General features: G+C 46.6%; 1 protein-coding gene across 1 annotated transcript in view; it reads right to left on the minus strand.

Annotated features, from left to right (window-relative positions):
* Positions 1-26703, minus strand: part of LOC126109550 (uncharacterized) — a 456059-nt gene that overhangs the window by 22058 nt on the left and 407298 nt on the right. The window contains exons 7-9 of the mRNA XM_049914566.1: positions 14178-14466; positions 6007-6223; positions 2016-2165 (exon numbers count right to left, since the gene is read on the minus strand). Coding sequence (XP_049770523.1) covers positions 2016-2165; positions 6007-6223; positions 14178-14466 — 656 coding nt within the window. The remainder of the gene's footprint in view (positions 1-2015; positions 2166-6006; positions 6224-14177; positions 14467-26703) is intronic.

Consider the following 26703-nt stretch of genomic DNA (forward strand, 5'->3'; position numbering starts at 1 on the left):
CCTCACAGCACGAGACTAGTGTTCCGACCCGCCTCTGAGATAAGAGATACGTTACGCTCTGTTAAACATGATAGAGGTCTTAAAGTTCCTGGTGCATAGGGCGTACACTGTGAATGTGGCAGCATTTATGTAGGTCAAATTATTCGCAGTATGCCGGACGTTGCACAGAGCGTTCACAACATGTCAAACAGAGAGAACTTGAGAAGGATCATGGCTGAGCATTTCCTAAAAAATGGGAATAAAATATGGTCTGAAAACTTCCATCTTTTCAGATGGAAGTTTTCACCCCAACACCATTGTATTGGGATTCTATGACAAAAGAAGCTACCAAAATTAGAATAAACAGCAACAATTGTGACAGAGACCAGGGGTACACACTTATTAAGGCACAGGAGAGGGCTTTGGACACTGAATAAAAGCAGAGGCGGAGGCTCGATACACGTAGTGATGTGGGAGCAGCCATTTCATGTGTGGCACTGGCCCCTCGCACCATCTGACATCACTCGGTCCTGTGGTGGGACCGAACTGACTGACTCGCCTTCTGTGTGTGCCACTCTGGCCCTCTCTCGAAGGTTCCAGAAACTGCCGTTGCATCTGTATAAGCAGAGCACTGTGCCACCCCCGCAGTCAGTAATTTTGACTCCCGACGCCAACAGTGGGGAGAGCTACTGAAAGCTTGAGTGTTTTATTTCAAGGTAAGTGGCTTGTAAACTGAGAAGATTTTAATGAAGTGCCATTATCACTCGTATGTGAGTTTATCGATCTGTCGAGAGAAACGTACAGGCAGAGTTTCAGAAATCATCACTCTTGGGAGATTCAGCTCGACCTTCTCTCACACGAGATCCTGCGAATCGTGGATGAAGAGCGACGGGGGATTCCGTATTCCTAGACTTCCATATAGCATTTCACACGGTGCCACACTGCTAACTCTTTAACAAAGGTAAAGACATATGGAGTAGATTCTCAGGTCAGTAGCTAAAAGACTTCTGAAGTAAAAGAACCTAGTTCATTCACATAAATGATCTGGCAGACATGGTGTGCAGCAGTGTGCTGCTGTTTGCCGATGATGCTGTGATGTGCCAGAAGGTGTTGTCATTGAGTGAGGAAACAAGATATTGCAGACAAAATTTCTAGTTGGTGTGATAAATGACAGCTAGCTCCAAATGTAGAAAAATATAAGTTAATGGTAGATAAGTAGGAAAAACACACCCATTATATTCCAATACAGTATCAGTACTGTGCTGCTCGACACTGCCACGTCGATTAAATATCTAAGTGTAACATTACAAAGCGATGTGAAATGAAATGAGCACGTAAGGACTGTAGCAGGGATGGTGAATGATCGACTTTGGTTTATTGGGAGAATTTTAGAAAAGTATAGTTCGTCTGTAAAGGAGACTGTTGTGACCCACTGTTGAGTAATGTCGGAGTGAGTGTTTGGGATCTGCACCAAGTCAGGTTACAGATTTTTACTAGTAGGTTTGAACAACATGCAAGTATTACGGATATACTTAGGGAACTCAAATGGCAATCTGTGCAGGTAAGGTGGTGGTCTTTTTGAGAAACCTATTCAGAAAATTGAGAGAAGCAGTATTTGGAGGTGACTGCAGAATGACTCCACTGCCACCAATGTGCATTTCACGTAAGGAACACCAAGGTTAGACACGAGCAATTATAGTTCATATGGAGGCATGCAGACAGTTGTTTCTCCCACACTCTATTTGTGAATGGAACAGAAATGGAAATGACTTGTTGTGGTAAAGTGTACTCTTTGACACACACCATATGGTGGGTTGCAGAACATGTACGTAGATTTTTACATTGTCAACTACACTGATGAACATAATGAGTAGGTCGGTAAACTTACACACATCTTCACATTTCCCGAGCTCGATCCGTTGACAAAAGGCCAAATTTTTTGTCAAATGATGAGGTTTAATGAATAATGTGCAGTTATTAAAGAAGTGAGAATTCTCATACCGAGCTTTAGGCCGGCCGCCCAGTCCCCCACTCACCTGTCGGCACCCGGCGGGGGCGGCGGCGGTGACGGCGTCCTGGAGAGCGGGAAGCTGGCCACCTCGCGGCCCGCTGCCAGCGACTTGATGGAGCCGAACGTCTGGTCCGGCGACAGGTTGGCCCCCACCGACGGCAGCATCCCGCTGCTGCTGCGACACGGGCACACGAGTCAGGCGGGGCACGTCACGGTGACTGGAAACTCATTTATTCTGTGCTGCAAAATCTGTGCCCCACATTGTGGGTCACGGTTTGGCCTCGATACAGGGTTATGTTCACTGCTATAGCTGTCCGTGCCAGAAGACAGGCAGGTCACTCACTCCACTCTGACGGCCGAGACCCTGGACCTGGGGTGGGGCAAACTTTGTCAGCACGAGGCTCCGTCCTCGTCCTGTGACGGAGTCTACAGAACTGGCAGTGAGGTAACTTCGAATAATAATAATTAATTGGTAACTTTTCAAAAAACGAGCTGACCGTATTGAAATATTTGCTCATACCGATGTTTCACGTATGCAAAATTATTAATTAAAAATTAACTTTTGGTATATAACAAATGAAACAGACGAACATAACGAGTAATGGCACAGATGCCCAAACTCTGACAGACAACGGCCCTGCGTGGCCAAGTGAGAAACGGTTAGGGACAGTTCTCGGGCAGTCTAGCTCAGTACTTGGTGTTCACTGCTGTGAACGAGTAACTCAATACTAAAATGAATGAGTTACAGAGTTGTAGTTGAAGTGATATAACTATTACACTCCCGGAAATGGAAAAAAGAACACATTGACACCGGTGTGTGCAGACCCACCATACTTGCTCCGGACACTGCGAGAGGGCTGTACAAGCAATGATCACACGCACGGCACAGCGAACACACCAGGAATCGCGGTGTTGGCCGTCGAATGGCGCTAGCTGCGCAGCATTTGTGCACCGCCGCCGTCAGTGTCAGCCAGTTTGCCGTGGCATACGGAGCTCCATCGCAGTCTATAACACTGGTAGCATGCCGCGACAGCATGGACGTGAACCGTATGTGCAGTTGACGGACTTTGAGCGAGGGCGTATAGTGGGCATGCGGGAGGCCGGGTGGACGTACCGCCGAATTGCTCAACACATGGGGCGTGAGGTCTCCACAGTACATCGATGTTGTCGCCAGTGGTCGGCGGAAGGTGCACGTGCCCGTCGACCTGGGACCGGACCGCAGCGACGCACGGATGCACGCCAAGACCGTAGGATCCTACGCAGTGCCGTAGGGGACCGCACCGCCACTTCCCAGCAAATTAGGGACACTGGGGTATCGGCGAGGACCATTCGCAACCGTCTCCATGAAGCTGGGCTACGGTCCCGCACACCATTAGGCCGTCTTCCGCTCACGCCCCAACATCGTGCAGCCCGCCTCCAGTGGTGTCGCGACAGGCGTGAATGGAGGGACGAATGGAGACGTGTCGTCTTCAGCGATGAGAGTCATTTCTGCCTTGGTGCCAATGATGGTCGTATGCGTGTTTGGCGCCGTGCAGGTGAGCGCCACAATCGGGACTGCATACGACCGAGGCACACAGGGCCAACACCCGGCATCATGGTGTGGGGATCGATCTCCTACACTGGCTGTACACCACTGGTGATCGTCGAGGGGACACTGAATAGTGCACGGTACATCCAAACCGTCATCGAACCCATCTTTCTACCATTCCTAGACCGGCAAGGGAACTTCCTGTTCCAACAGGACAATGCACGTCCGCATGTATCCCGTGCCACCCAACGTGCTCTAGAAGGTGTAAGTCAACTACCCTGGGCAGCAAGATCTCCGGATCTGTCCCCCATTGAGCATGTTTGGGACTGGATGAAGCGTCGTCTCACGCGGTCTGCACGTCCAGCACGAACGCTGGTCCAACTGAGGTGCCAGGTGGAAATGGCATGGCAAGCCGTTCCACAGGTCTACATCCAGCATCTCTACGATCGTCTCCATGGGAGAATAGCAGCCTGCATTGCTGCGAAAGGTGGATATACACTGTACTAGTGCCGACATTGTGCATGCTCTGTTGCCTGTGTCTATGTGCCTGTGGTTCTGTCAGTGTGATCATGTGATGTATCTGACCCCAGGAATGTGTCAATAAAGTTTCCCCTTCCTGGGACAATGAATTCACGGTGTTCTTATTTCAATTTCCATGAGTGTAATAGTGACTCGAGCAAGATTTGATTCAAAATTTAATGACTCCTGAGGAAACACAATGACATTACGTCAAATAGTTGCAGTGCTCAATATTACGGTCAGACGTAGAGATCGTGACTTCCACTTAAATATCCACTGGCTCTCACGTGGCACCTTGCTTTACCACACTGACAGATGCCACTGTTCCTTATTTCACATAGACAAATATATAAGGCGATGTACCTTTTTCTTAAATTAAAGACTTTGAATATTATTTTACTCCTAATAGCAGCAGTCTCAGTGTCCACACTGACGTCCAGCTGTATTAGGAGACACGACCCACAGAGGAGAACTCCGGTGGGGACAGATTTAGAAGACACGACGTGAGCAGCCGTCTCCTCCACAAATCGGTGAACGACAGTGGTCAGACTGCTAGGACATACTCTGACGTAGCCCTCTGTGTGGGGACAATTTACAGTGTCAGAAAATTCAGATATCATAATATATCATGATAGGAAGATTCCATAAGCCACTTTTAGTAGAAGGCCCTGGGATCATTTACTTTGTTAATATTTAAAGGTAAGAACAGTCGTCGTATTATTCGAGAAAATGTGAATGGCTGAACGTGGACATTACTGTGCGGTCAGTCTCAAAACTTTCAATCTGCTCACTAAATAAATAAATAGAACAACAGATGGGGTAGTACTGGAGAAAGATTAATAGTAAAAGAAAAAGGCACTACAGAAACAATCCTGACATTGCACTTAATAATGAGGATTTGTGGACTTAATGAGAGGTTGTCACAGAGCAAATAAAATTTGTAAATCTTGAAATACAGAGAGAAATGTGTAGTGCACAACATAGGTGGGACAGATATGGGAATAAATGTTAGTGATCCAAATGAGGGATCGAGGACAGACTTCCACATCAATAAAGGCACTGCAGCAGACCACCATTGCTATTTTATTTGTATTTTCTTACTAAGAAGCAAATACGAGAGAACTTTGGAACAGAATTTTAATTCCAAGAAAAGCAGATAGCATAGCTGGGTTGGTAGAAAAAAATAGCAAAACATCTGAAAATCAAAAAAAGAAGCATGTTGAATGGTATTGATATTTTCGTTAATCTTTAAGTCAAATCTTTTATTCCTTTGTTGGAAATAATATTTCACAAGTCAGCTGCAGTAAGGACGATATCAAGGAATATCGATGTAGTGAAATGACAGTTTCTTTCACACGACTGTTCAGCTACTATTAATAATTTGTGTGGAACTGATGATCGAGTTACTGAGAAAGACAGTCACAGGTAGAGGATTTCATGGAAACATGTTCACCATGTGAAATAAGGAGAACAAGGAACTGTGCGATTTTGAGATATGCTTCGACTAGAACTATTTGAAACTTAAATAAGTGGAGAGGGAATATTTATCTCATTAACAGTGCACAGACCTAGTTTCCTCTACAAACTTGATTTCACATACAGGAAATAACTCGCAGCTTATGAAAAACAGCAAGGACCTCGCCAGAATCCTACAAGAATCTGACCAAAACTTTTCAAAACTTTGACACTTGCAAGTAGCTTATCAGAATAGTTACCTAAAACATACGTGAATGTTAAGAACCTACACAAATCTCACAAGAATATCATGAAAACTATAGCAGGACATTACACAAATGAAAACAGGCCATCGTGGGAACAACAGCAGGACATCACAGGAATGTTACAGGAATGGTACTGGGGACACTATAGGCGAGATACTGGGACATTGGGAACGGTACTGGTAGGTGAGAGGACGTACATCAGAGACGATAAGAACCTGACCACAAAACTGAATCGGACCGTACGTTACCTGACAGACCCCGACGTGACGAGGAAGGGCGTGGGCGCCGGGCAGGGCGAGGCGGGCGCACTGGAGACGGAGCTGCGCGTCGAGCTGAGCGTCGAGTGGGGGCACTGCGGGGTGGGCACCGGCGCCCCCGCCCCCCACAGCCGCCGCCCCCCGGGGCCCCGGCAGCACAGCATGCCGTACCGCGGCTTGCCGCCCCCGCTCAGGCTCCCCGACAGGCCTGGAACGTGGACGCACGAGTTAGCCGAACCTCAGTAGTGGGGTGTCACAGAGGCAGACTCACTGTAACACTTCACATTCATAAATTGCATTTGCACAAATAAAAATGATTATGTGAAGACAGATGAGACTGCAATGTGAGTGGTCTCTAAACCTGAAAGGGTGGTGATGCTGTGGGCTTGTGATTAGAGTACGCTCTAGGTGAGTGGTTTGGGTGCGGGTGGGACAGGATGTAGGACGAGATCCACGGAGAGTCTACAGGTGGGACACAGTAGGACTGGGCTTTTGCAGGGAAAGTGTGTCTTAGAGCCATCATTTGCAACGGATGGGGAATGGTATGCTGTAGCTGATAGGACAAGTAAATGTCAAAACTGATTTCAAAGTGTGGGAGTCAGGAGTCAGGATGAGCCTGTGAGAGGACAGGGGCAAACGGATGTGTGACGGTGGTGGGATTCAGAAATACAGATGAGGCAGTGGTGCTGGCTTCTCGATGCTGGGGCAACAGGGAGGCGAATGTATTCTAGATGTTGGAGAACGTGTTTGACTCTTACCAGCTAATACAAAATACAGGTGCAAGAGGTTAAAGGGATACAAAAAGTGAGGCAAAATGCATGTTGTTAAAGTGTTCAGAGAGCTGGTGAGACTACTACAGTATCCAGTCACATTAATGTGAGCACCCCACAAATCCTGAATAACCACCTTTTGTTGTGTGGATTGCTGTGAGATGTGGAGGAAGAGTGTTAATGAGGTTCTGGAAGGTACAGAAGAGACAGTGGAGCCGTGCCGATCCAGCGCTGTGGCCAGCTGCACTAGGTTTCTCGGTTGAGGATGAGTGGTCTGAACAGCTGATTGAGGTGGTCCCACATATTCTCGATTGGGCTTAAATACAGGGAGTTTGTTGGCCAGAGGGGTAAAGGAAAATCATTTTTGTACTCTTTGAATCCTACGCATACACTGTGAGCTGTGTGGCACATTGCATTGTCCTGCTGGTAGATGCCATTGTGTCGAGAAAAACAAACTGTATGTAGGTGTGGACACAGTCCACAACAGATGCATGGTGCCTTTCAGGATGACGTCACCGTGGGAATACGGTGGAACCATTCACCAGACCATATTGCTACCTGCTCAGGACTGGACCCTTCCGACAGTTATTGCAGGGTTTACCCGCCGACGGCCATTTGTCCGACAGAACGTAAAACGTGATTAGTCTGAAAAAAGGCCACCTTTCACCATTCGGTGGACATCCAGTTGTGTTAATGCCGTGCAAATCCCAGCTTTCGTTGCTGACAAACAGCATTCGGCACGGGTGCACGAGCCGGGTGCCTGCTGCAGGGGGCCATTCGCAGCAAAGCTCACTGGACCGGTTGTCGAGGACACACTGTCAGTAGCTGCTCGATTCGTCTCGGTGCTCAGTTGCTCATTATTACATATCTATTTGCCTGTACACATCTCCACGGCCAGCTTTCACCTATCCCCCCATGGCCTGTGGTGTACCACAGTTACCTCGGCGCCAGTTTTGGCTAGTGCAGTTTTGCCATGCACAATATACTTTAACTGCAGCGACACACGAATGGTTTACAAACTTGGCCATTTTGGAAATGCCTCCGCCCTGGGCCCAAAGTCCAACGATTCTCTCCATTTGGACGTCGGATTAATCGCCCATTTCCTCATTACGACAATGACGGCACTGTTTTCTCACTTTCCCCCAACGAGCATTGCATACCCTCCACTGTTAGTGCTGCCATCTGACGTCTGTGGGTGGTTACTGCCCACTGACGTTGGGAGCCTAGATGACGGTCACGTTAATGTGTCTGGACGCGTTATGCTGCATTTGAAGATTGTGTGATTGTTTTTCATACAAATCTGTGTTAACTTATATTTTCCAACATTAGAGCAAGCCGCAGTTAGTCACACCTAGAAATTCTGTCTAGGTCATATTGTACCCTCGTACAGACTTCTTCATGTGCTATGGTGTCCTCAGGAAGCAGCTGCTCAGTCTGTGTGCATAATGAGAAGAAGAGTGGTCCTATCACAGTTCCCTGGGGCCCTCCTGACGATACACTTGTCTTCGCTTAACATTCCCCGTTGAGGACAGTATTGGTCATAATGGAAGACAGTTTGTGACCCTATATTTCCCAAATTTGAGGCACATTTCATAAATAATGCACATTAATTTTTACTTCCACGTCTATTTTTTTTTCAATATCTTGTCACTGTTCTTCGATATAGTATCTCTACTTCTGTATGAGTGAATCCGAACGTCTCCGAAGCTCTATTATTCCACGCAGGACACTACTTCTGTTCCTCTGTCGAGTGGCGTGGGTAATGGTGATAGAAAGCTCTTCCACAGAAAGATAACGACAGCCACGCACAGGTGTTTTCAATTTCGGGGACAAGTCGAAGTCTGGTGGAATCGTGTCTGGGCTGTTGGGAGGATATGGCAACACTTCCCGTCCGTATTCGCCGATATGCGGGCGAGCATTGTCGTGGAGAATGAGTGGCGCAGATTGGAGCAACAGAGGTCATATTTTGTGCATTTATCTGCAGATTTTGCATGAAATTATGATAATACAATGCTGTGACATTTCTTCCACACGGAACTTACTCGTAATTATTTCTTGGTGACTATAAGTAAAATCCATCATTTGCTTGAGCTTTGGCTGAACGTGTCGAAATGTTTTTGGACATGGAGAATCTGAAGCTCTCCGCTCATTGGACTGTGATTTCAAGTCCCGTTCGACTTCTTGACTTTCGCGGTGGAATCGTTGTTTTCACGGTCGAATCATTGTTTGAGAAAGGTTGCAATGTCCAGGCGTTTCCGCTTCTCTTTAGCAGTCAAAGATTATGGAACCCATGTCGCAGAAATTTTCCCCTTCTTCAAATCATTTATGAGAACACACAATTCTGATGCTGGAGGGATTCCAGTGGCTGCAGAGCGAGTCGCACTGCGATCTTCAAAAGAAAGTTCAACTGAAAGTTTCACACTTCGTTCATCTGTTGACGTTTTTGGCCTCGAGGATCTCTGATCGTCTTGTACGCCCGTACGACCACCATCAAAACGAGTGATCCGGTGTGAAACTGTACTACGGTCCACTGTAAACTCACCGCAAACTACGCTTAAAGTACTGTGGATTTATATCGGGTTTTTGCTTTTTTTGTTCTTAATATATATCAAATGACTTGCCACTCTATATTCATGAAGATACAAAGCTAGTTATTTTTGCTGATGATAAAAGTGCAGTAATCACACGCAACGAACAAAAATCAGGTGAGGAAATTATAAACAATGTGTTTCAGGAAGTTATTAAGTAGTTCTCTGCATGCGGACTCTCAGTAAATTTTCAGAAAACACAGTATATACAATTCTGTCGGTAAATGGCATAACACCATTGATAAATATAGACTACGAAACAGAAGTCTGTTGCTAAGGCAGAATATTGAAAATTTTTGGATGTGTACATTGCTGAGAAATTGAATTGGAAGAAGCATATCGATGATCTGCTGAAACGGGTAGGTTCAGCTATTTCTGCTGTTAGGGTAATTGCAAATTTTGACGATAAATATATGACTAAATTAGCTTACTATGCATATTTTCATTCGCTGCTTTCATTAAAAATATCACTTTTTCAAACCAACAGCTCAAGTCATGGTATCAATACTAGAAATAAGAATAATGTTCACAAGGATTTAAAGTCACTTACTCTTCTACAAAAAGGTGTGCATTATTCAGGAACACACATTTTCAATAACTTGCCAGCAGCCATAAAAAGCTTAATAACCGATGAAATTCAGTTTAAGAGAAGCCTGAAGGATGTATTGGTGGCCAACTCCTTCTCCATTTATGAATTTCTCAGTAGAACCAACTGATTTGTGTGTATAACTTCTGCACAATTTCAGTGCAATGAAGAGTTTATTGTAAATAAGTGTGTGTGTGTGTAAGTACAATCTAACTTCTGCACCATTTCAGTGCAGTAATGTGTTCATTGTAAATAAGTATTATAGTAGTTGTATTACGCGTTTATTACCAAATAAATAAATAAAAACTTTTTTATTTTAGATTCAGTGCATTAGTATTTGTAAAATGATTCTTTCATATAGTGTTCATCAAAAAACGACGATCGTTCCACTTGGGACCTGTGGAATGGTACATTAGGTTATTTGTTTGAGTTGTAAATATTTGTCATGTATTATTGTTTTTCTGACATGTTCTACATCCTGGAGGACCTCCTCACTACGTATCAATTGGAATGAAAGTAAATCTAATCTAATATGGGATCACATTTCGGGGTAATTCACCATTAAGAGAAAAAGTATTCATTCCACAAAAGTGTGTAATGAGAATAATAGCCGGAGACCACGCAATATCACCTTGCAGATATTTATTTAAGGAATTTGGGATGTTCACAGTACCATTGGAATGCATATATTCACTTACGAAATTTTTTATTAATAACCCATCCAAATTCACAAATAACACCGAACTGCATAGCTACAACATTAGGGAAAAAAAAGGATTACCTTCACTACTGTGGGTTAAATCTGACTTTGGCACAGAAAGGGGTGAATTTTATGCTGCCACAAAAATCTTTGGTCATTTCTCAAATAGCATTAAAAGTCTGACAGATAGTCAACCAACATTTAAAGACAAATTAAAAGAATTTTTGAATGACAACTCCTTCTACTCAATTGATTACTTTTTTAATAAGAAATAATAACTGTAAAAAAAATATTTTGTGTAAAGAAAACTTTCGTTAAAGTGACACGTTCCACATCATTTCGAAATGTTCTATTCATAATCTACAGAACAAGTATTAATGTATGTAAAGTTTCGACCTCGATGTACGACCTCTGGTCTTCAACAGTCAGAGTACCCGAGACCACCGAAGGGTCCATTTCTACCTGTTGTCAATTTTATTTTAAAGTAGGTAGCAAAAAATAAAAAACTGCTTCTTCCTCAAGCCCCCAACTACATCAGCCACAATTTTCATTGTTGTTGCATCAAACAATCCGGAGTAACACCGACCTGCGTATTATTTATGAAATAAGTTTCCTTTAATTTACGTCTATGGTCAAACTTTTTGTTAACAGATTACCGGTTTCGGTCTTTAATGACCATCATCAGATCTGCAGCAAAAATAGGAAAAGCATAAATACACTCGCAAACTGTATACAGCTTACGAACAATACACAGAGCATAATGAAAAATAGTACTGACAAAATTTACATTTGTGAGCTTTAAATATGAAGAGGCACATCTGTTTCATAAAAACAAAGTCCTAATGTACTGCAGCCGTAGTGGCATCGTCAGATGTTAAATGCGGAATCAGCACCAGCATTGTCAAATACATATAAATAACATCACATGCACGAGTCATGTTGTCAGTAGTACTACTGTTTAAAACAAGCTGCCGTACAGTAGCCACAAGATGTTTGTGTTGTAAGTGCAGCAGATGTCGCTGATGTCGGCATACACCAGTTTTCAGTAATTAATTGAAACAGCAAAAATAAAGGGGGATACAAAAGTTGAAGTCTGTAATAAGCTTATAACGTATAAAAGGCATTACAGTAATAAAAAGCAATAAAAAGAACACAACAAAAGTAATATTTTTAAAAAGAGGAAGAGTTAAAAACTGTGGTTGACATGTGCTCTAGTGCCAATATTCTAGATGATGACACAAATATTAACCACCGGGTAATGTTAAACAACCATAAAATACATCGCTAAAGGAGCCACAAATGAAAGAAAACATAGTGCTGCACATAATCAGCGCCCTCTGTTAGTGCTAACGCCAGAATTCCACACTGGCGGGAAGAGGTTGGAGGAACGTGACCGGCAGAGGGCCCCTCGTACCCTGTGGCACTCCGTTGCACAAAAATAATGATATAATTCCATAACAGTGGATGATCCACATTATCTGATTAATGTAGTCTAGTATGTTCTTGTTCCTTCTCTATTCACTTCACAGAGTTATGCGTAAAATGTAAGAAAACGAAGTAAATATGTGATGGACTCAGTACTAGGTGAACTTATCAACACACTATATACAACAGAGGCATGCAGTGGTTAGCATCGGCTCCTTTCTTTCCCAACGTCACCATCCATAACACGGATTCCTACACCTTTTTTTCCCCTCCGCCGGTGTGCCCCAAGGCTCCGTCCTCTTCCCCCTCCTGTACCTCTTGTATACGGCGGACATGCCGCCGCCTTCACCCCCCCCCCCCCCCCGTCCACTTTCTCCAGTTTGCCGACGACACCGCCTTCCTTGCCCCCACCCTGCAGCGTTCCCAACACCTTCTCCAATCCCATCTTGACCAATTCACCACTTGGTGCAACCACTGGTTGCTCGAGGTCAATCCCTCCAAAACCCAGACGATCATACCACTTGGTGCAACCACTGGTTGCTCGAGGTCAATCCCTCCAAAACCCAGGCGATCACTGTAGGCAAAACCACCCCTTCCTTCCGCCTCCTCTAACTCTATGTAACCATCTATGGCCGTCCTATCGCCCTCACCCCCACCCTTAAGTACCTTGGCGTCACCCTCGACCGTCGCCTCTGCTGGACCCCCCATCTCCGGCCAATCCGAGCCGAGGCACACTGCCGACTCCATCGCCTCGAGCTCCTTTCCGGCCGTACGTGGTGTCTGGACCCCTCCACCATCCTCCACACGTATAAATCCCTCATCCGGCCCGGATCTCCGCCCCCTCCCTGCCTTTTATAAATCCCTTCAGATCCTCGAACGCCATGCTCTCCGCCTCGCCTATCGCATCCGTCTCCCCTCCCCCACGCGGATCCCGTATGACCTCATTCCGTTCCCCCACCTCCTCCTTTTCCTCGAATGGATACGGATCCTCTACACCTCCCGTAAACTCGATCCTCCTCACCCGCTCGTCTCACCTGTCCTCTCCCGTGCCTGTATCTCCACGTCCCACCTGCTCTCCTTCTCTCCACCCTCCTTACCCTCTCCCATGGTGGCTTCCGCCCTCTCCCTGATGATGCCCTCCTCCCCTCCATCTACCCCTCCTACCAACTTTGATCCTCCCCTCCCACTTCTTGTGTTTTTTCGTTTGGGCACCCTCCCTCCCTTCTCTCTCCTTTTCCCTCCATCCCCGCTTCCTCCACCCCTCTTCCCCCAGGTTTCCCCTACCCCCCTCCTCCATTCCTTTCTCCCCCTATCTCCCCTGCATCTCTGCTCTCCCCCCTCCCTCCCCCACCCCCCTCCTCCTCTCTCGGCAGGTCCCCGGACTCGTACACGCTCAGTGGACTTTCGCTCGCCGGAGATCGTCGCCTCGTGTTTCTGTGTGTGACGTCGTTCGTGCTCAAGTGTTCCAGTGTTATTCGTATTGTGCTCCAATGTTCGCATGTGACAATTATCGTCTCTGTGTGTGTCCACATGTCTGCACAATTTTATCTTGGACTCTATGCCCGTGATCGGCTCCGTGTATTTTAAAATTGTCTGTCTCCGTCTATGTATCCACCCTGTTTATTCTCTGATTGTCTTCACTGTATCTTTCGTTTTCTCTGTGGCCGAAGAGTGGCGTACTATGCCGCTGATGGCCTCCCTGTAACAGGTATAAAAATAACAAAGAAAAAAAAAGCAGTGGTTAGTGTTAAAAATTGTCAGATAAACCAAAGTAGGCAATTGGCACAAAGTCGTTTTGCCGGTTAAGCAATTTAGTTGGTTCTCTATATTTTGCTTTATAAATTTCAAGCTCCTCTAACAAATTAAGAGCACAGCCTATTTCGACTCTGTGATGAATACGCATACAACTCCCAATGCTCGCTACGGAATGGCCAGTATCAGATAGATGCTGTCCCAGAGCCGTTTTGTTTCGTGGCTGTGAGTGTTCTTTAAACCTTAATGTATGAAAGGTCCCTCGTTTGTGTAAGGCGAGTTAAGCAATCGTCGTTCCCGCGAGTGGGACGGGAAGGAGGCGGCGTGGGCTGGCTACTGACCGGCGACGGGCGACAGCGGGTAGAAGTCTCCGTGCAGCGGGCAGTGGAAGGCGACGCGGCGCTGGCGGTGCCTGGCGCGGCGCGCCAGCAGGCAGAGCGCGGCGCCCGCCAGCAGCATGGCGACGCCGACGGCCAGGCAGGCCGGCCCCAGGGCGCGCGAGCTGCCCGTCAGCGAGACGCGCGCCTCGTACTCGGCGGGCAGCTCGCCCGCCGCCGGCCCGCGGTACGCCGCCGCCGTCAGCACGCAGCCCGCCAGCGCGAACAGCGCCCCGAACGCCGGCAGCGCCACCTGCAGCAACACGCCACAGCACTGCTGCCTCACTGCACACTCTCTGCCGTTAGGCGCATCAGACAAAAAAAAATTAAGTGGCGTAATATTTTGTGTAATGTAATATCTTTTATAGACACCTTCTACACTCCTGGAAATTGAAATAAGAACACCGTGAATTCATTGTCCCAGGAAGGGGAAACTTTACTGACACATTCCTGAGGTCAGATACATCACATGATCACACTGACAGAACCACAGGCACATAGACACAGGCAACAGAGCATGCACAATGTCGGCACTAGTACAGTGTATATCCACCTTTCGCAGCAATGCACCCTGCTATTCTCCCATGGAGACGATCGTAGAGATGCTGGATGTAGTCCTGCGGAACGGCTTGCCATGCCATTTCCACCTGGCGCCTCGTGCTGGACGTGCAGACCGCGTGAGACGACGCTTCATCCAGTCCCAAACATGCTCAATGGGGGACAGATCCGGAGATCTTGCTGGCCAGGGTAGTTGACTTACACCTTCTAGAGCACGTTGGGTGGCACGGGATACATGCGGACGTGCATTGTCCTGTTGGAACAGCAAGTTCCCTTGCCGGTCTAGGAATGGTAGAACGATGGGTTCGATGACGGTTCGGATGTACCGTGCACTATTCAGTGTCCCCTCGACGATCACCAGTGGTGTACGGCCAGTGTAGGAGATCGCTCCCCACACCATGATGCCGGGTGTTGGCCCTGTGTGCCTCGGTCGTATGCAGTCCTGATTGTGGCGCTCACCTGCACGGCGCCAAACACGCATACGACCATCATTGGCACCGAGGCAGAAGCGACTCTCATCGCTGAAGACGACACGTCTCCATTCGTCCCTCCATTCACGCCTGTCGCGACACCACTGGAGGCGGGCTGCACGATGTTGGGGCGTGAGCGGAAGACGGCCTAACGGTGTGCGGGACCGTAGCCCAGCTTCATGGAGACGGTTGCGAATGGTCCTCGCCGATACCCCAGGAGCAACAGTGTCCCTAATTTGCTGGGAAGTGGCGGTGCGGTCCCCTACGGCACTGCGTAGGATCCTACGGTCTTGGCGTGCATCCGTGCGTCGCTGCGGTCCGGTCCCAGGTCGACGGGCACGTGCACCTTCCGCCGACCACTGGCGACAACATCGATGTACTGTTGAGACCTCACGCCCCACGTGTTGAGCAATTCGGCGGTACGTCCACCCGGCCTCCCGCATGCCCACTATACGCCCTCGCTCAAAGTCCGTCAACTGCACATACGGTTCACGTCCACGCTGTCGCGGCATGCTACCAGTGTTAAAGACTGCGATGGAGCTCCGTATGCCACGGCAAACTGGCTGACACTGACGGCGGCGGTGCACAAATGCTGCGCAGCTAGCGCCGTTCGACGGCCAACACCGCGGTTCCTGGTGTGTCCGCTGTGCCGTGCGTGTGATCATTGCTTGTACAGCCCTCTCGCAGTGTCCGGAGCAATTATGGTGGGTCTGACACACCGGTGTCAATGTGTTCTTTTTTCCATTTCCAGGAGTGTATTAACCTAACATGTTCCACACCATTACGAAGTGGCGTATTCATGATCTATGGAACAAGTACTAATCTAATCTAATCTAATCTCTAGAGGGACTGTATGTGCATGTGCCTGCTGAGGGTCAGTCCAAAAGTTTGTCCAAGCGGTGCCTCTTTTCTAGGCGCCAACCCCCCCCCCCCCCTCTCCTTCTATCTCTCAGTGAAAGGAAAAAATTTACCGTATTCAGATCTTTTTCTTTCAAGAAAGCGATTTAAAACTCAATAATGCACAGGTTCTTAACGTGGTCGCACCTCTAATGGCTACTTACAAGTCGCCATTCCTCTTCCAGAATATTAAAAATACCCACGTCTAGCCCCCTCCCCCCTACGTACTCTATCGTATGCGCACCCTTTCGTGCGCGAACAGGCGTTCTCGTGTCCACACTTTGCGTCATTGCGGGAGCCGTCCGCTGCGGATCCCCTTCTTTGCCTGGCACTTTGTGCTGTGTTTACTGTAGTGAGAAGGGGACAGGAAAAAGAAAACGCAAAGGTGTCTGTCGGTAAAGAACTATACAAATAACATACCAGAACTACAAAGTGACGACAATGTTTTCTTTGCGAATTTCTGGAGTTCGCGGTGAGATTTTAGATTTTCTCCTCGGGAAAGTCCTGTGATGAGGCTGCAGATAACGTATCGTTAGTTACACTCCGATCCACGCACTATGGCGATTCGTGCATGTCGAGGCACAGAAGGGGATTGCATTGTTGATGATTCTATCTGTCGCTTGCGCCTTTGTCCCGCATTGTGCGCAGTTAATTCGGATTTGGCATGTTAACGTGAAGGGGTAGCCGGATGCCCACCCTGCCGCCACCCTGTTACCCCTCGGGACGGAATCAGTGTACCCCCAACTGTCTGTGTCTAGTGTAAATCGTGAAAAAGTGCGGATGTCTTTCAAATGTCTGTGAGTCGTGTCACTGAGGCGGGTCGTGGGGACCGGCCCGGTATTGACCTAGAGCGATGTGGAAAACCGCCTAAAAACCACATCCAGGCTGGCTGGCACACCGGCACTCACCTTTAATCCGGGGAACGGATTCGATCCGGGGCCTTGGCGCCCACCCGAGACCAGGAAGCAGCGCATTAGCGCTCTCGGCTAACCTGGCGGGTGATTGCGTTGTTAATCATTCAGAGCGACAATTGTGGTGCGTGCATGCGTGTGCTTCCTGCTTGGAGAAAGCGTATGGGCTATCCTGCAAACTATGTCTCTCGCTTACTTATGCAAAATTTATTGCTTACCACCACCGTCAGCGATGACAACTCGCAGCAAAGGGAATCCAAATTCATTAAACAACTCGCTACGATCACGTCCAGTGCTCGCATTGCCTACGGAATTCGTAGCAGAGCGCTCAGAACATACTGAATGCTCATTGCCTGTCGGACTATGCGTGACGTAGGTGCGCAGAACAAGCCTAAACTTGAGCGCCATCGTTCGTGATTTCAACTACAGTAACTGGCGAGTTACATACTACAGGGTTATTACAAATGATTGAAGCAATTTCACAGCTCTACAATAACTTTATTATTTGAGATATATTCACAATGCTTTGCACACACATACAAAAACTCAAAAAGTTTTTTTAGGCATTCACAAATGTTCGATATGTGCCCCTTTAGTGATTCGGCAGACATCAAGCCGATAACCAAATTCCTCCCACACTCGGCGCAGCATGTCCCCATCAATGAGTTCGAAAGCATCGTTGATGCGAGCTCGCAGTTGTGGCACGTTTCTTGGTAGAGGAGGTTTACACACTGAATCTTTCACATAACCCCACAGAAAGAAATCGCATGGGGTTAAGTCGGGAGAGCGTGGAGGCCACGTAAAGCCCTACACCCCATTGTGCTATTCCTGCTTTGACTCCTGACAGGTAGACCTTGTATTCTCCCACTTCCTGGCCTGGCGGCAGAAACCTGAAGTGCGGCTTCAGCCGAACAAAACTTTGAGTTTTTCTACGTATATTTAGTGTGTCGTGACCATATGTCAATGAATGGAGCTACAGTGAATTTATGAAATCGCTTCAGTCATTTGTGATAGCCCTGTACTTTGTGAACTATTTACTTCGCATTTCAAAACAAATTATTTCAGTGATTATTCCCAAATACGTGAAATACTTAAGGGAGGTTTTCAGTGCTTATGTGAAGGTTCATTAACTTTCAACTTCTCCTGTGTATCTTATTTTATAAAGTTATTTACACAACTTTAATCATCAAACATAACATGTAGTATGATGAATAAGACCACTTCAGCCGTATGGGAACTCTTTCTTTCTGATCCAACTGGTTTGGCGATGTTCTGACCATATCTTCAGGGATACAGATTTATAATTTATTCCAAACGATAAGCAATAGATGACCCAACATTCTTTGTACCATTGGCACAAAAGCAACAGACAAACAATTCCATAACTGTGGATGACCACGATACAGCATTTGCTGATTGTATCAGATTAACACCCTCAGACCCGATAAATTTGAGAATTTTATACACGCCAAAATCCACTAGAAATTATGAGTGTCTTTCACTTCTGTTCCACGCAGTCTGCCGAGAAGCTACACACATCCAATCACTTGTTTTCTTCTCATGCCAGGCTGCAAGTCGCCATAGCACGAATATTCGTCCACAGTTTTCGTACATACCTTACACAAATCTCTGGCTTACTCTTCGATTTTTTTATACTTAGAAGCTAACGGTATCTTATTCTTTACAGTAATATGATCGGACACATTTTATGTAATATTTGTCGTTCAAGACATAACAAAATCAAATTTTTATTGAAATAATCGTTGGAAGCTGCATTTTATAAGGCTTTTTTTATCTCTAAACATGTATAAATTTAAGCGTGCTTCCTTTGTAGTCAATAGACATCATTGCACATAAATCCCTTCACAGTATAACCTCAACACACTAGACAATGAAACAAACATGGCCTCCACCTAAAGCGTGAAGTAATGCGCTTAACGCACGGTCTCCATTTCCAGGAAATTACGCATGCACAAATGCGCACTGTTGGAAATGTATGTGTCCACCAAAGTTGAACACAAAGAAAGGCATCCTGTGGACGCACCTCATATAGAATCGCAGCACTCGCCGCTGCGAAGATAGTTACTATCTGATTGTTGAAACGACACTAGCGCCCCTAGCGGCGAGAAACTCAACCGTAAGATTAATGTTTGTTTTAATTACTTTTCTACTTAATTAACGAATTAGCTATATATTTTAGTTCTAAGCATTAACAAATTATCAGGAGCATGACTGATCGTGAAATAAATTGAATCTCATTGATTCAATGACATAAGTTACAATTTATTCACGAATAAATACTTTCGAATGTGTGTATAGCTGCAGCTTCGTTGAAAGCAAGAGAATACAAACGCAAATTTCATGCGTGAGAAGCGTACGTTTCTGTTATTGTGTGTGCTTACTGTGATAGGCACTTTCCTTCACACGTAACACTACTGTTCGGAGCATAACAATTCGCACTTTCTTACTGTTGACTCGACTGTCTGGACCACAAATATTTTTGTAAATATAATTACTTGTGCTCTAAATGTGAATGTCTTGTAGACTTCCCATTTGTAACTCAGATATAGCAAGAATTGTGGAATTGGTTTCTTCTGTGTTGGGAAACAGTTTTATTGCTTTTGACGTTTTATTATTGCGTCTATGTGGTTTTACCTTCAGCTGTAGTTCTGATGGCTTATTTAGCACATTAAATACTGTAGATACTGCATTCCACACACGTTTCCTACGTTGCACATTGACTGATATGACTGGAAGCGTAGCGAAGAAAGCTTGCTGTTGTTGAGTAGATACGCGTCGTCTTTCTGCAAAGGATCACGTTTCTGATCTTCAGTAGCCAGGTTTTGCTTTAAAAAGAAAACGAAGTTCATTAAATATCTGTATGTTACGAGACAATTGCAAATAAACTGTCCTGTAATGTAGCGTCGCATGCCTCCCGGGATATAGAAAGATAAATGTGGTGTCATTTTTAGTTAGTTCCGGTATTTATGGCGCCTCACACGCTTCCTGTGTTACAAATCAATATAAACGATACTATTCTTAGTCATCCGATATGGTATTCAGAAGTGAAGCTTTCTGTCCAGTTGGAGCGCTGCCATCGCAGTGTATAATCGAGTTGAGCAATAGTCACGTGACCGTAGGTGTTGTGGTAGTGGTGTTAAGCCCGTTTTACACGAGCGATTTTCTGGTCAAAATCGTATACTCGAAGTGCGCGCTCCTTTTGCCTGCGAGTAAATCAGCGACCAACCACACCGCGAATGTGTGTTTGGGGCCTCAATGTTCTATACATAGCGTCAATTGTGCAGTAGTAAATTTCTGAGTATGCGCAGAAAGAAAGGAGAATGCATGGAGGTAAGAAAACAAGGGCGTTATCATTATGTCACAAACTTGAAGCCGAAGTCCGCCATCTTACGCACCCCAAAAAGATTAGCTTCACCGCATTTATACTGCCATGGTTCACCGAGCTGATACTTCCCGTGACGTCACTCTGACGTGGCCGCGCCCAGTTTCGACCGTTGGGAATAAGTATAGACTTTCGTTATCACTTCGTGTGAGGCGTAGCTGTTTCATCAAAAATGCCAGCTTGCGACGGTTACGGGTGTACTAATCAATCCCAGCTTAGTCTAAAGTTCTGTCCACTTTTATCGTAGTGGTTTTATTTCAGCCTGCAGTTCTGTTTCGTTGACGTTTCAATAATCTTTCACTTCGTTGACATGCGCCGGATACGACAACGTACCTTGCTTCTTTCCCCAATGCACACATTTATGGGGTAACAAAGAACAAATAGGAAAGTTTTTCGCGAACGTCATTAAAAATGTGCATCCGAACTGAACGCTGGAAATGCGACGCACAAGAAGCAGCACTAGTTAGGAAACAAGCATTGGTTTCGGAGTTCTGCTTCATTTGCTATCGATACAAACAGAGTAGAAGTGGAATTAAGTGGAATACGAATGAATCCTTTTCGCATCACATCCTTCTCCTCTTGGTTATCCTAAATACAAGTTACATTAAAGAGGCTAAATTTGTGGTATTACTAGAGCAAATGCGCACTCGAGAACAGAAAAACGTTTGGAATTACCTTGACACTACGTTATTCACGTAAACACTGCAATTTTTAGTATCTAAAACAGCAGTTGTGTACACACGACAGGAATAATGAACACGATGCAATCGTAAACAGCAGCCTGTCAATGTTTTGGGCTATTTAAGACGGCGGCAGCCCTCGCCCACTCTGGCTTCAAAACAACGTATAGCGTAAGTCCACAGCGCCACCTCCAAGGGACTAGGCGGCGTCTGGTATCTATGGCCAAAGTCGTTCTGGCGGAGCTCATTTCTCTGAGCTTGCTTCTGTTATAGAAAAGGATTTTGTGCCTTCGTGTCTTCTTAATCTTTTAAATGTTGTTTGCTTTGTTTTCGTGACGCACTGCAATGTTATGCATCGTCCTAGTATTTTTTCCTATAGTGTTTCTTACAAGAGAGACGAAATGCCTCAAACCAAAAAAAGTATTATAGTTTTACAGCGAAAAAGCCTTACAGTACGCATAAAAAAGAGCGTATATACACTCCTGGAAATTGAAATAAGAACACCGTGAATTCATTGTCCCAGGAAGGGGAAACTTTATTGACACATTCCTGGGGTCAGATACATCACGTGATCACACTGACAGAACCACAGGCACATAGACACAGGCAACAGAGCATGCACAATGTCGGCACTAGTACAGTGTATATCCACCTTTCGCAGCAATGCAGGCTGCTATTCTCCCATGGAGACGATCGTAGAGATGCTGGATGTAGTCCTGTGGAACGGCTTGCCATGCCATTTCCACCTGGCACCTCGTGCTGGACGTGCAGACCGCGTGAGACGACGCTTCATCCAGTCCCAAACATGCTCAATGGGGGACAGATCCGGAGATCTTGCTGGCCAGGGTAGTTGACTTACACCTTCTAGAGCACGTTGGGTGGCACGGGATACATGCGGACGTGCATTGTCCTGTTGGAACAGCAAGTTCCCTTGCCGGTCTAGGAATGGTAGAACGATGGGTTCGATGACGGTATGGATGTACCGTGCACTATTCAGTGTCCCCTCGACGATCACCAGTGGTGTACGGCCAGTGTAGGAGATCGCTCCCCACACCATGATGCCGGGTGTTGGCCCTGTGTGCCTCGGTCGTATGCAGTCCTGATTGTGGCGCTCACCTGCACGGCGCCAAACACGCATACGACCATCATTGGCACCAAGGCAGAAGCGACTCTCATCGCTGAAGACGACACGTCTCCATTCGTCCCTCCATTCACGCCTGTCGCGACACCACTGGAGGCGGGCTGCACGATGTTGGGGCGTGAGCGGAAGACGGCCTAACGGTGTGCGGGACCGTAGCCCAGCTTCATGGAGACGGTTGCGAATGGTCCTCGCCGATACCCCAGGAGCAACAGTGTCCCTAATTTGCTGGGAAGTGGCGGTGCGGTCCCCTACGGCACTGCGTAGGATCCTACGGTCTTGGCGTGCATCCGTGCGTCGCTGCGGTCCGGTCCCAGGTCGACGGGCACGTGCACCTTCCGCCGACCACTGGCGACAACATCGATGTACTGTGGAGACCTCACGCCCCACGTGTTGAGCAATTCGGCGGTACGTCCACCCGGCCTCCCGCATGCCCACTATACGCCCTCGCTCAAAGTCCGTCAACTGCACATACGGTTCACGTCCACGCTGTCGCGGCATGCTACCAGTGTTAAAGACTGCGATGGAGCTCCGTATGCCACGGCAAACTGGCTGACACTGACGGCGGCGGTGCACAAATGCTGCGCAGCTAGCGCCATTCGACGGCCAACACCGCGGTTCCTGGTGTGTCCGCTGTGCCGTGCGTGTGATCATTGCTTGTACAGCCCTCTCGCAGTGTCCGGAGCAAGTATGGTGGGTCTGACACACCGGTGTCAATGTGTTCTTTTTTCCATTTCCAGGAGTGTAGATACAGGTATTGTAATGTAAATTATTTCAACAGCGAAAATATCGTCAGTATTATTTCACGAGAAAAATAAATTTCAAAATCTTATTTGACAGTTAGCAATAAAACAAGAGACAAAAGATGAAACAAAACTGACCCATTTAGTGCATTCGAGACATTGTTTGACATTTGGAAGTATATATTTTTTGAAGCAAAAAAGTATATATGTCTGAAATGTTTGGATTACACTTTTCTTCTCATATGGAGGAGAACTTCCACTATGAATTCTGCTTTGGTCATTAATAAACTCGGTTATCATTGCTTGTTGCTACATCTTGTTACTATGCTTAATTTTTTTTTCGTAAAAGTAGTAGTTCCACACAACCTCAGTGTCACCGTTCGAATGCCAAATTGCCCAGTAAACAGCTCTCATAACACAAGCAATTTTCGTGCTGACGTGTAAACAAAAATCACAGCTCGAAACAGAGGAATAAAACGCCAAGAGCGCTGCACGAGACTCTCACTTGTCTCGAGTAGTTGACTGAGACAGGAAAGTTGATCGGCGGTCATCGGCAATCGGGCGGCGCTCAGCAGGTCCGTCTGTGCGCCCTCTGTTTTGACTCTGCAAGCAGTGAAAATGGAGGCGCTGAAGTTCCGCGTTCTGGCCCGACCGACCGCCGTGTTATCCTCTTCCAGTTGACGTTACAGGAGGCGGTCCGGGGGCCTGCGGTCAGCCCAGCGTTCTGCCGGCTTTCTTAGCCTCGGAACCTCAGCTGGCCTCCCAGACACGGCTCGGTGCAGCCCGCGCACCGGTCCTCCCGGCAGAGAAATATCCCTGGCAGTGCCGGGACTCGAACCTGGTTCCCCCGCACGGCAGTCAGCCGCAGTTACTCCTCTCTGCAGGCCGTTTGCAAGGGCTTACCTCTGACGTTCCGCTGTCAGTGTTCCCTGTAAGCGCTACTCTTCCGCAACTAGCATTTTTAGCTGATATTTGTTCACAGCGGTTACGGATTCATAGACCCGCAAAGTAAAAACGTGATTTCTGCGCTTCATCACCGTGGATGTTACACTGTCATTCGTCGCAAGTAACAACTAACAGCAATGGCAACTATGCGGGGCAGTCAAATGGAAACCGAACTCCCGCCACAGCGCGACCACGGAATGATTCCGGTCAACAGTAATCACCACACGCGTTAACACACTTAGAGGAACAGTTCCTGTTTGGTAGAACGCGCTCGGCCGCTGACGGACCCACAACCGCATCCGCTCTTGCACTTCCTCCACACACATGTGTGTCTTCCGATCGGCAAAGATGTGGAAATCAGAGGGTGAAATACGCGGGGGACTGTACGGGGGATTAAGGCATTAATTGAAATCAATGGGGAAAGTTGAAAACTTGTGCTGGATCGTGATTCGAACCCGGGTCTCGTGCATACTAGGCAGATGTTGTGGTCACGAAAGCCATCCGGGCACAGCGGTCAGTGCAACTGCACCGCAGGCGTTCCTGGCACCCGCCTTCCCAGTTGGTTTTGTGTTCAGCTGTCACGTGTGGATTCACTCTTCTACATTATAGACTATAAAACGAATGTGGCAGTCGTTTGTAAGCACACTTACTGCTAGTTTCCTTCCGCGCCGTACATGTACACGAATTGATCCAGTTCCTTGTAACATCAAATTTTACTGAATATACGCAGAGAAATTCTTCTTCTAATGATTAATGAATATAGCAGATATTGTTTCATGAAATATCTGGAAAAAGTTAGCCACTTAGCTAATACATGGTGTATAAAAAAAGAATCATCCGATTTGAGATGTCCATATTTCTGAAACTAATAAACATATACAAAGAATTTTGTTTTTTCGATAAACGGGAAATTCAAAAAGTTATTTTCATACCTTTTCATAGGTGTTCAATATGCCCCCCTTGAGAGGCACGGCATACGTCAATGCGGTATTCAAATTATTACCACACTGCACCGAGAATGTCTAGAGGTACAGCTTAGACAGCTGCTGTTATGCGATGTCTCAGTTCATTCATTGTTGTTGGTAATGGAGGCACATAAATAGAGACGCCAGTAATGTAAGGGTGGATCATTTCGTCCAATGCGACCGAGCCGTCGTTCAGTAATTCTTTGATTTAAAAATTTCACGCACTTCCAGATGCCAGCGTAGCAATGCCCCATACTTTTGGTAAATAAAGTCGTTCGAATCAGTCTCCAACTGTGGGAAAAGGAAGTTCTCAAGCATGTCGAGATATGTGCTTCCTGTAACAGTGTTCTCGGCAAAGAAAAATGGACCATACAGCGTTTCCCGTGAAACTTCACAAAACACATTAAATTTCGAGAAGTCCCTCTCATGTTCTGCAACTCCATGTGATTTTTCCGTACCCCATATTCTCACATTACGACGGTTCACCTTTCCGTTGAAATGGAATACTGCCTCGTCACTGAACATTAAGTGTGGAAGAAAACTTTCATCACCCATCTTGCCGAGAACGAAATTACAGAACTGTACAAGTTGTTGCTTCTCACCTTCACGAAGAGCGTGCAGTAGTTGAATTTTATATGGTTTTATGTGTAAACGTCGATGCAACACACGCTAGACGGACGTCGGGGGCATGTTGAGGTGTGGAGCTGCACGGCGATTTGCCTTTACACAGACAACCTATTTCTGGGAATGGGTAGTGCCATCATCTAATGCTGTGTGCTGCAGGAGGATCCACACCATATCTAGTACGAAAGTCACGCTGAGCAGTTGTTAGTGACCCGCACTGCGCAAAAAGGAAAACACAAAACGCTTTCTGTTGTCTCGACACCATTTTTACTAGAACTGAACCGGGCGCACACTGCTGCTACCTAGCGGGAACTATTTAAAACTCGAGAGTTCGCTCCTCTCCAACAGAACGTTGTTCACGCGCATATCTCAAATAACATAATAGCTATGAGTTTTTTAAAATAGGATGCTTTTTTGATGCCCTGTATAAACAATTTCCAGTGACAATAACAAGTAGGATGATTATTGAAAATTTACAGCATGATGAAAACAGTTTATGCACACACTCGAATATAAGAGTAAGTTCCGATCGGTCGAGAAATGGAAACCACTGTGAAAATCGGTTGAAGCTTTGCACGGACGTGTTGGGCAGTGTCTCTGGTACGCACGGCGATCGCGTCCCGTCGCTCTTCTAAGGTGTGAACGTGTAAATATGCCTAGAAAATAGTGTCTCCCGCCAAGAACGAGGCCCCGGTGAGAAATTTACCCCGAAGCTATGCAGCCCACATAGCATAACTGACATGCGTATCCACTTTCAAAACCATTCCCAGCCGCATTCTGCAGGGGCAATGAAGATACTCCTGCAGCGTTTTCGGTGGGCAATGTTTGATCACCCACAATACAGCCCGTAATTGGCTCTCTTTGAGTTTCCATCACTGCTCACGTGGACCACTGACTATAAAGACGACACTTTGGCACGGACAGCGAGCTGTAGACTAGTGTGCCGGCCGCGGTGGCCGAGCGGGTCTAGGCGCTACAGTCTGGAACCGCGAGACCGCTACTACGGTCGCAGGTTCGATTCCTGCCTCGGTCATGGATGTGTGTGATGTTCTTAGGTTAGTTAGGTTGAAGTAGTTCTAAGTTTTAGGGGACTGATGACCTCAGAAGTCAAGTCCCATAGTGGTCAGAGCCATTTGAACCATTTGTAGACTAGTGT

The sequence above is a fragment of the Schistocerca cancellata genome, chromosome 12 (assembly GCF_023864275.1).
Source record: "Schistocerca cancellata isolate TAMUIC-IGC-003103 chromosome 12, iqSchCanc2.1, whole genome shotgun sequence".
NCBI classification, from domain to species: Eukaryota; Metazoa; Arthropoda; class Insecta; order Orthoptera; family Acrididae; genus Schistocerca; species Schistocerca cancellata.